The 11,239-nt window shown below is 35.6% G+C and overlaps 1 protein-coding gene across 1 annotated transcript in view; it reads right to left on the bottom strand.

Moving 5' to 3' along the window:
• EEA1 (early endosome antigen 1) overlaps positions 1 to 11,239 on the bottom strand; it is a 50,920-nt gene that overhangs the window by 19,381 nt on the left and 20,300 nt on the right. Inside the window, exons 13-18 of the mRNA XM_015812668.1 lie at positions 10,084 to 10,233; positions 9,318 to 9,437; positions 8,172 to 8,375; positions 3,728 to 3,928; positions 2,443 to 2,556; positions 566 to 721 (exon numbers count right to left, since the gene is read on the bottom strand). Coding sequence (XP_015668154.1) covers positions 566 to 721; positions 2,443 to 2,556; positions 3,728 to 3,928; positions 8,172 to 8,375; positions 9,318 to 9,437; positions 10,084 to 10,233 — 945 coding nt within the window. The remainder of the gene's footprint in view (positions 1 to 565; positions 722 to 2,442; positions 2,557 to 3,727; positions 3,929 to 8,171; positions 8,376 to 9,317; positions 9,438 to 10,083; positions 10,234 to 11,239) is intronic.

The raw sequence follows: 11,239 nt of genomic DNA, 5'->3' as shown, positions 1-11,239 counted from the left end.
ATTTCTATTTCTTGCAATTCTGTTATTTCTACAGTATGGTTGAAATAAAAAGATAAAAATCTCTCAGTGGTGCAAGGTTCATATCTAGGCATTTGGTGAAGATGTAGGTGATCAGAATGTTTTATATGGAAAGAGTTAGGCAGAGAAACATACATTTTTTATAATTCTAAAAAATTATGTTAGTCACAGTTCCAATGCAAAATGAAAACAGCTATACAAACAGGAACCAGCAGAGGGTAGCAAGAATTGTCTGTGATATCTATGATCTAAAGATTGCTGCTATGGACCAAAAACATAACTGGTGCTTTTGTGTTATAGCAAGGATCAGAAAAACACAAATCTTTAGCTTCTCTTTCACATTTTCCACAGTTAAAATGATTTGACTTTTCTTGACTTGACCTTAAGATTTTCCTATCTGCTTCTATGTAAAATCAGTTCCTGTTTGAGCTGCTCATTTCATATTTAATAATGACTATGCTTTGCATCAGCTGTTGTACCTTTCTCATCGCCTCTCCATATGGACACCAGCCACAATTGGAAATATGAATTAAAAGAAAATACAAACCTTATGATGACCTTCCAGCTCTTCTGTTTTTTGTTCTAAATTAAGGTGCTTTTCTTTGTACTCTTTAAGACTGGATTCCAGCTGTATACAGTATTCTCCTTTGTCGTGCAACTTGGAAGCAACTTGATCCAACTGAGTACTGACTTTTGTTAGTTCCTATTAGCAATAATTTAAAAAATTATACTAGACAATCTAGTACAGTGACATTAGTTTAAGTATGAAAGAAACATTATATATATGAAAATATCCAGTATATAATATAAAAATTACTATGGCTGGATTTGGCATTTTTATCCATTAATTCAGTCTTTCCCAAGGACCTGCGATAGGCAGGTGTGGATCTTGGTGGTTTTAAAGGTATTGGTGCAGGATGCAAGCTGTTCCAAGTGAAGCTGCCTTTTGTAATCGACCGATGGGGATTTTTTCAGTGCTGATGGTGTTCAAGTGCTGCTGCAGATGTTTTGGGATGGTACCCAAGACATCATTCACTATTGGTAGTATTTTGCCACCACTGTTCTACTTCTATATGCAGGTGTTTTTTTATTTTGTGTTTTTCTTCACTTATTTCTCCTCTATTCTGGTGTCTCCAGGTACTACCATGTTCACTATCCAGACTTTTACATATTTTTTATCAACAGTTGTTAAATCTGTTGTGGCAGGTGTTTGTCTACTTGAATTCTAATGTCCTTTAGCTTCATTTTCACTTCCTTTTGTTTATGTTGCAGTCCCACCGATTCTTGTTTGCTGTATTTTAAACATTTTAAACGGTTTAACATTTTTAATTGTTGTATCATATTCTTTATAATTGGTTACTTGGTTTTTTTATTATACACTGCCCAGTCACATATTTGAGATGGGCAGCTATGTAAAATAAATAAATAAATAAATAATCTCCATCAGTGGAGTTAACCACAACATTTACAACAAAGGCAACATATTTATTTATGAATATCACTGTCCTTAAAACAAAAATTAAAACTATAATTTAGGCATGTGCTATGTCAATTTATACCGCTAAAATTCTGCCCTGTTCTGCCTTCTAAATATATAGAATTCTTAGCCAGTAAGACCATACATTGCTGAGAATTCTGGAGTTGGAATTCACATATCTGGGAAGGCTACATGTTGGATAAGGCTACTTGGAACTAACTATACAGAATAATTACCAAAAATTCACACAAAGATGTTCAAGATGTTTTTTTAACGCAAGAGATCTTTGTACATATGCTACTTACCTGTACAATTCAGATCAAAACCAATTATACTCTAAAAAAGAAAGGCAGTAAACAACATATATGTGCTTCCTGCCAATACCAACATAGGAAAATTAATTCTCAGTAATTAAAAAAAGTTTTTCTTAGTGTTTGCCTCACATGGTTGTAGGGTTCAAGTTTTTACCCTGAACTCGCCTAATTTTTTATAGTGAAGCTATCAATGCATGGTATGACAAGGAGGCTTGTTTACTGGCCACCTTGTCACAGATCCTGATGCTGATTTGTGCTGAGAGGAAGTCACCAAGCTGGCTTCTGTGGCTAAGACAAGACTAGAATGTCAGTCTTCTAGTCCAGAATCTTAATCTCTATACCATGCTGATTCTCAAAAAGAACCATTGGTTACGTTAAAAAACAAAAAAACAAAAAAGATTTATATACCATCTTTAAATAGTCAAGTGGCACTCCCAAAAAACATTGTCCCCGACATTTTACATTTTATTTAGAAACTATATATTTTAAATGTATCATTTGGGCTATCTGAGATAAATATAAAAATAACATCACAAAGTTACATATTTTAGATGACACATAAGATTCACCTTGTTTTAAATAAATCTTTCTTAATTGTGAAACCATAATATAGGTTCTTACTATTTCTCTCACCTGCTGTTTGTCTTGCAACGCATTCTGGGCAGTATCCAAATGATTCTGAAGGTCTGCTCTCTGAGCAGCTTTTGCTGCCTCCGCTGACAGAAGCAATTCAGTCTTTGCTTTTACCTGACATAGAATTAAAATATATTCTCTAATATTGATAATATTACATAGTTGTTACCTTGTAAAACGTCAGATTTTCCCAGGGTAAACAATTTACTAATTGTACCACAACATTATCAATGGATAGAAGTTAGACAGACAGACAGACAATGCTGTGGTACACTTATTAAATTGTAAATATAAATAATACAATTGAACTAAAATCGACCAGAAAAATTAAATGTTCTACATTATTGAAAAACCACAATTCATTTCTATTCTAAAATGTGTCACCAGTTATGAATAATTTAACAAAAGACTGCGAAATACTTGACTTTACTGTTTAGTCATAGTACATTAAATTGCTTTAAAATTTTATCCAGATCTTTGATTCTAAGCTCACTTCAAACAGAGTTAAATTGATATTTACAAAAGCATATTTATAAGGTACCAAAGTCTAAGATCAAAGAACCAGTAACAAAGGAGCCACTCTTCTCTGCTTGTCTCCCGCAATGGATGGCAGAAGAAGGATGGGCAAGGAAGGATGGGAAGCATATGATTTTGGTATCAGTTATCCCATTAATAAAATGGTCTGATCCCCCACTAAAGATCCACTTTCCTGCAGGGATGTTACATGCACAGGCATTTCCCCTCATCCCCAACACCTTGTGGGAACACCTGTCCAAAGCTTAAGCTTTCATATGTTTGTCTAGTGGCCTTCCAGAAAACCACAGGAATACACCGTCTGATTTCTTTCTAACCTACTATCTACATATACCTTTTAAAACTATAATACAAAGTAACTTCTTCAATACACTATCTTCTCAGTACCCTCACTGAGATGAAAAAACTGCAGAGTCATAATGAAGGGGATATGCAAGACCAAGACTTACCATAGCTTATTCCCCATCACAACGAGCTATCAGTTATAAATCTATGGAAGCAAAAGTTTCAATAATCCTCTCACAGCTGTGCCATAGAGGCAAAGGGAAAACCTGCAAGCCCAAGGTTCACTCAAGGGTAGTTTCATCACAATAAAATAGTGACATAATATCCAAATGCACCAGTATATGCAATGCTTACAGATTTAAACTTTCTGGGGCTTAGTTTGATAGGTGTTACTGGGTTTGTCAAAATTAAATTAGTATTCCTATCCCTTATACTTTACATAAGTAAAAATATAAAGTTAGATCACCTGCAAATCAAGTTGCATTACTTTTTCTTTACTTTCACTTAGCTGATTATGTAGCTCACTGGTAGTTGTTTCCAAGGAAAGAACATGATCTTGAGAGGCTCTTAAATGGGATTTCTGTTCCTGCACTTGCTCATGCAAATTTTCTAGGGCCTGTTTATGGCTTTCTGACTGATTCTTCAATTTTTCTGCCAACTGTGTAACCTATATGCAAAATAAAGAAAAGCAATAATAAAATGTTGAAATTAAAACTGGCTGTGGACCGGTCCTGAAATTTTATGTCTCAAGATCTGGGTATCCTTGGCAGTTTCTTCTTCAAGTGGTTTCTGCATGTCTATTATAGATCTGGAACAAAAGATTCCCTCTGGGTCCATAATAAAGGAATATTATCTGGAGAGACCACAGAGTCTGGCTTTCTATCGCTGCTCTCATGCCTGAACAGCATTCCTGAGAGATTACAATGACCCCTCCATCACTGTGTTTTTGAAAAGCAACATAGACCTAGCTCTTCTAAAATATATTTTCAGATCACTTTTTGCTACAAATTATAGAACAAAGCCAGACCCAACAACTCTACTCACTATGTAGGGCAATCCTGAATCCTTCCTTCAGAGAGACCAATCAAAATTGGCCCTGTCTGTTAGAAGGAAAAATAATGGGAAAAGCAAGCTTTGGATTTTTAGCTTCCTTCCAAAAATTCTCATAGAAGAGTTTTATTCCTAACAAACTCTCCACTTCTAAGACTTTGCCTTTTTATCCTTCATTCTTCCACATCTAACCTTAACGTAGTTAATCCCTATGCAATACAGATGGTCCGCGACTTACAACAGTTCATTTACAACGGCACTGAAAAATGTGACTTATGACCATTTTTCACACTTATGATCGCTGCAGCATCTCCTATGGTCATGTGATTTACATTTAGATGCTTGACAACTGGTTCATATTTATGACTGTTGCAGTGTCCTGGAATCATGTGATCCTCTTTTGCAACCTTCTGACAAGCAAAGTCAATTCATTTAACAGCCGTGTTACTAATTTAACAACTGCAGTGGTTCACTTAATAAATGCGGCAAGAAAAGTCATAAAATGGGGAAAACTCACTTAACAAATTTCTCAATTAGCAACATAAATTCTGGGCTCAATTGTGGTTATACGTTGAGGACTACCTGTAATAGGGACTTTAGGCAACAAGACATGAACTATCAAGTAACAGGATATGTCACTTTTAAAATACTGTCATCTAACAAATTTGGAATTTTTACTTTGAAAACCTCTTACCTGTTCCTGCAAAGCATGGTTCTTCTCCTGTAACTGATTTAGAACTGCTGTTTCTCCTTCACCAGCTTGAATTTTTGCATACAAGTCTTCCCTTTCTTTTTCTAGCAGAGAAATATTCTCCTTACTCTTTTGTAGCAGGGCTTCAAGGTTTTGGATTTTTTGATCTTTATCACCAATCTGACGTAGAACTTGCTCTAAATCATTCTTGGAAAGGGGGAATACAATAGCTAAATTTATCTAGGAACATAATTTCTGCACACTATATTTAAGAGCTCCTGGCCCCCTTTTTAACAAAAACAACTTGAAGCCATTTTTATTCTCCATGTAATTAAACAGAAAGTTGAATCATGAAAGTTAAAAAGTACAATCAAAATAAAATGTTTGCAATATGGAACATACAAGAGAAAATTAGTTTGTTTAAAACATAAAGAAAAGTTTGTATTCATTTTTCAGAAAAAATGGGAAGAAGAAAAATAAAAATAAATGATATATCTCTAAAGCCTATACTAATGAATTAGTGGTATCTGCCACAAATTGTTGCTATCAAATATCAATGATAAATAGCTACATATTACAAAATATATAGATTTGAAGGTCAATTCCTACTTTGAAATGAGCTTCAGAAATGCAGTCACCAATAACAATGCTTCAAAACAAAAATATGTCAAATTCTGAGCCACTTGATATGTCATGCCTAATAAGAGTTCCATTAAAAAAATAGCATAACAGTCCATTTATAAATCATCAAAACTTGATTCTACCAAGCTCCTTATCTTGCCGTAGTAACTATAACCTGCATTTTAACAAAAATATTTCTTCTTGTAGCACAGGGTTCTTCAACTCCCGGGCCACAGCCCATTACCAGGTCTTGAGCCTTTTGGAATTGGGCAGTGGGAGTGGTGGGCGCATGTGCGCATCCCTACTTGCGCAAGCAGCGAACAAGAGCATGTGTGGGCACTCCATATGCGCAAGCGGTGGGCGGGTGCGCCCACCGCTCACTCAAATGGAACTGCGCGCCCGTGTGCACTTGTCTGCCACTCATGCGGAACCATCCCCTCTCCCTCCCTGCTGGTCTGCAAGGTGAAAAGGTTGGGAAACTCTTCTATAGCACACTAGCAATATGTTGGGCTTTTTTCTCAGCAGCTAAATTCTCTTACCTGGGCTTCTCGAAGTTTTGCTGTCGTACTTTGCTGAAGATTCTGCTGCTCTTGATGCTGCTGCTTCATTTTGTCTAATTGATGTTGTAATTCAGTTGTATTTGCCGCTTTTTCCTTTAGCTTAGAAAAATAGTCACAGACTGTTGACTGAAAACTGACAAGCACAATTTAGTAGTTTAATAGTTTATAATTTACTCTAATACTGAAGTATTTTACATCAGATGCCTTTTTTTATTAAATTAGAAGTCATGTGATATATTTGTCCTACAAGTAGTTTTTTTTAAAAAAAAATCTGTCACTTCAACAACTTTTCCAACAAAATCAAAATGTTATAACAACCTTATAACAGTAGATGATTATTTCCTATATTACATTAGGCATTTTTCATTAAGAAAGATGTGTAAAAAATAAAGTTCTGTTGTTTCTCATTATCAAGTATTCTAAGAAAACTATAATTTTTAGATACCAATAATTAATTAGGCAGCAATAACAATAATCTTTATAATTCTTACACATACTCAGTTATAGCCAGGCAAAGGTTGGACCCAACCCTGAAAAAATCTTGAGAAACAGACATTAAGTACTTCTAGGATAATGATGACTACCCTGATCTATTATGCTTAATGAAGGATTAAGGAATTTTGGAAATTACATTTAATTAAAGCAAGCAAAGGGAAAAGACAGCATGCAATATGGAGTTTTCTGGTTACTGATTACCAAAAACAAATTCAATTCAATCAAAATTATGTTCTGCATATAATTCTTACCTGCTCTTCAGCACGTGAAAATTTTAACTGAATGTCAGCCACTTGCTGTTCCTTCTCCATCAGCTTTTCACTAGATAGCTGTCTCTGCTCTTTTAGTCGGCCCTGTGCTTCCCCAAGTTGATGTTCTGTTTCCAGAAGTTTATTGTGTAACTGGAAATGAAAACAGGTCTCATTTTGATGAACATGCCATGCTTTGGGGTTTTTTTTTAAACTACTGCGCTTACATACAAATGCTAACAACACATTTAGTCCTAGTAAGTAGACAACCACACACAACCCAGTCAAAACGTCTGGCCCATGGGATGATTCAGTTCATGCTTCCCTTCCAATCACAAGTAGACTGCAGCTCAAATAATGGGAGCAGCCTTATATTTTGTTTTTCCAAATCAATCCACTGCAAAATAAAAGTCTCTTCACTAATGGTTGCAGATAATCATTAGATTAAAGTCTACTGGTCTAGTCCAGATAGGTAGACAGATGTTTTTCCATTTCCTTTCTAGGATAAGAAAGAATAAGTGGACCAAAGTCACACTGCTAGCTTTCATGCCCAAGAGTAAACTTAAACCTGGATGGTCCAGTACCTTAACCACTATATATTGGCCCTAAGTTATTTGTATAAAACCAATACGTATATTTATTATAATACATTTATATGACTAGATTGTCTTAACTGACTTCAAACCNCAAACTCTCCACTTCTAAGACTTTGCCTTTTTATCCTTCATTCTTCCACATCTAACCTTAACGTAGTTAATCCCTATGCAATACAGATGGTCCGCGACTTACAACAGTTCATTTACAACGGCACTGAAAAATGTGACTTATGACCATTTTTCACACTTATGATCGCTGCAGCATCTCCTATGGTCATGTGATTTACATTCAGATGCTTGACAACTGGTTCATATTTATGACTGTTGCAGTGTCCTGGAATCATGTGATCCTCTTTTGCAACCTTCTGACAAGCAAAGTCAATTCATTTAACAGCCGTGTTACTAATTTAACAACTGCAGTGGTTCACTTAATAAATGCGGCAAGAAAAGTCATAAAATGGGGAAAACTCACTTAACAAATTTCTCAATTAGCAACATAAATTCTGGGCTCAATTGTGGTTATACGTTGAGGACTACCTGTAATAGGGACTTTAGGCAACAAGACATGAACCATCAAGTAACAGGATATGTCACTTTTAAAATACTGTCATCTAACAAATTTGGAATTTTTACTTTGAAAACCTCTTACCTGTTCCTGCAAAGCATGGTTCTTCTCCTGTAACTGATTTAGAACTGCTGTTTCTCCTTCACCAGCTTGAATTTTTGCATACAAGTCTTCCCTTTCTTTTTCTAGCAGAGAAATATTCTCCTTACTCTTTTGTAGCAGGGCTTCAAGGTTTTGGATTTTTTGATCTTTATCACCAATCTGACGTAGAACTTGCTCTAAATCATTCTTGGAAAGGGGGAATACAATAGCTAAATTTATCTAGGAACATAATTTCTGCACACTATATTTAAGAGCTCCTGGCCCCTTTTTTAACAAAAACAACTTGAAGCCATTTTTATTCTCCATGTAATTAAACAGAAAGTTGAATCATGAAAGTTAAAAAGTACAATCAAAATAAAATGTTTGCAATATGGAACATACAAGAGAAAATTAGTTTGTTTAAAACATAAAGAAAAGTTTTTATTCATTTTTCAGAAAAAATGGGGAGAATAAAAATAAAAGATATATCTCTAAAGCCTAATGAATTAATGGTATCTGCCACAAATTGTTGCTATCAAATATCAATGATAAAGAGCTACATATTATGAAATATATAGATTTGAAGGTCAATTCCTACTTTGAAATGAGCTTCAGAAATGCAGTCACCAATAACAATGCTTCAAAACAAAAATATGTCAAATTCTGAGCCACTTGATATGTCATGCCTAATAAGAGTTCCATTAAAAAAATAGCATAACAGTCCATTTATAAATCATCAAAACTCGATTCTACCAAGCTCCTTATCTTGCCGTAGTAACTATAACCTGCATTTTAACAAAAATATTTCTTCTTGTAGCACAGGGTTCTTCAACTCCCGGGCCACAGCCCATTACCGGGTCTTGAGCCTTTTGGAATTGGGCAGTGGGAGTGGTGGGCGCATGTGCGCATCCCTACTTGCGCAAGCAGCGAACAAGAGCATGTGTGGGCACTCCATATGCGCAAGCGGTGGGCAGGCGCGCCCACCGCTCACTCAAATGGAACTACGCGCCCGTGTGCACTTGTCTGCCACTCATGCGGAACCATCCCCTCTCCCTCCCTGCTGGTCTGCAAGTTGAAAAGGTTGGGAAACTCTTCTATAGCACACTAGCAATATGTTGGGCTTTTTTCTCAGCAGCTAAATTCTCTTACCTGGGCTTCTCGAAGTTTTGCTGTCGTACTTTGCTGAAGGTTCTGCTGCTCTTGATGCTGCTGCTTCATTTTGTCTAATTGATGTTGTAATTCAGTTGTATTTGCCGCTTTTTCCTTTAGCTTAGAAAAATAGTCACAGACTGTTGACTGAAAACTGACAAGCACAATTTAGTAGTTTAATAGTTTATAATTTACTCTAATACTGAAGTATTTTACATCAGATGCCTTTTATTATTAAATTAGAAGTCATGTGATATATTTGTCCTACAAGTAGTTTTTTTAAAAAAAAAATCTGTCACTTCAACAACTTTTCCAACAAAATCAAAATGTTGTAACAACCTTATAACAGTAGATGATTATTTCCTATATTACATTAGGCATTTTTCGTTAAGAAAGATGTGTAAAAAATAAAGTTCTGTTGTTTCTCATTATCAAGTATTCTAAGAAAACTATAATTTTTAGATACCAATAATTAATTTGGCAGCAATAACAATAATCTTTATCATTCTTACATATACTCAGTTATAGCCAGGCAAAGGTTGGACCCAACCCTGAAAAAATCTTGAGAAACAGACATTAAGTACTTCTAGGATAATGACGACTACCCTGATCTATTATGCTTAATGAAGGATTAAGGAATTTTGGAAATTACATTTAATTAAAGAAGCAAAGGGAAAAGACAACATGCAATATGGAGTTTTCTGGTTACTGATTACCAAAAACAAATTCAATTCAATCAAAATTATGTTCTGCATATAATTCTTACCTGCTCTTCAGCACGTGAAAACTTTAACTGAATGTCAGCCACTTGCTGTTCCTTCTCCATCAGCTTTTCACTAGATAGCTGTCTCTGCTCTTTTAGTCGGCCCTGTGCTTCCCCAAGTTGATGTTCTGTTTCCAGAAGTTTATTGTGTAACTGGAAATGAAAAACAGGTCTCATTTTGATGAACATGCCATGCTTTGGGGTTTTTTTTTAAACTACTGTGCTTACATACAAATGCTATCAACACATACAGTCCTAGTAAGTAGACAGCCACACACAACCCAGTCAAAAAGTCTGGCCCATGGGATGATTCAGTTCATGCTTCCCTTCCAATCACAAGTAGACTGCAACTCAAATAATGGGAGCAGCCTTATATTTTGTTTTCCCAAATCAATCCACTGCAAAATAAAAGTCTCTTCACTAATGGTTGCAGATAATCATTAGATTAAAGTCTACTGGTCTAGTCCAGATAGGTAGACAGATGTTTTTCCATTTCCTTTCTAGGATAAGAAAGAATAACTGGACCAAAGTCACACTGCTAGCTTTCATGCCCAAGAGTAAACTTAAAACCTGGATGGTCCAGTACCTTAACCACTATATATTGGCCCCAAGTTATTTATATAAAACCAATACATATATTTATTATAATACATTTATATGACTAGATTGTCTTAACTGACTTCAAACCACAGTATAGTCTGTTTTCTTCAGACAAGCAAGTTAAACATACATATCAACTGCAAGTAAACACAGTCTGCTAGTCTATCACGAGATCACCCAAAATATACAAACTGTATGTGGAGGTTAATTAATTCACCTGGAAAAGCACTAAACTGTAGTAAATAAAGGCTTTTCATGTAGAGCTCTCACAGGGTATGGAAGGGAAGAGATGAACATTACCTGAAAGGCTAGTAGGAAAAGATTAAGGGTTTTGGAAAGAGGGAAAAGCAGCTAGCTAGCAAACTAACTGCTGGGTTTATACAGTTTTGGCTACTGAAAGAGCTGCAAGTTCCAAGGTGGAGTAAAGAACACTATAGGTTCTAAAGTGATGGATCACTGAAGATAGAAAAGGACCAGGGTTCAAGGGATCATGTCTAACTTACCAGAGGGAGAAATGGATCCGGGAAAGACCTAAGTTAATTCTGCTGGCCACAAGGTA

The sequence above is a fragment of the Protobothrops mucrosquamatus genome, unplaced genomic scaffold (assembly GCF_001527695.2).
Source record: "Protobothrops mucrosquamatus isolate PMUCROS unplaced genomic scaffold, P.Mucros_1.0 scaffold_65, whole genome shotgun sequence".
Taxonomy (NCBI): domain Eukaryota; kingdom Metazoa; phylum Chordata; class Lepidosauria; order Squamata; family Viperidae; genus Protobothrops; species Protobothrops mucrosquamatus.
The sequence above is the reverse complement of the archived record's forward strand: the minus strand, read 5'-3'. Positions and strand labels throughout refer to the sequence as shown.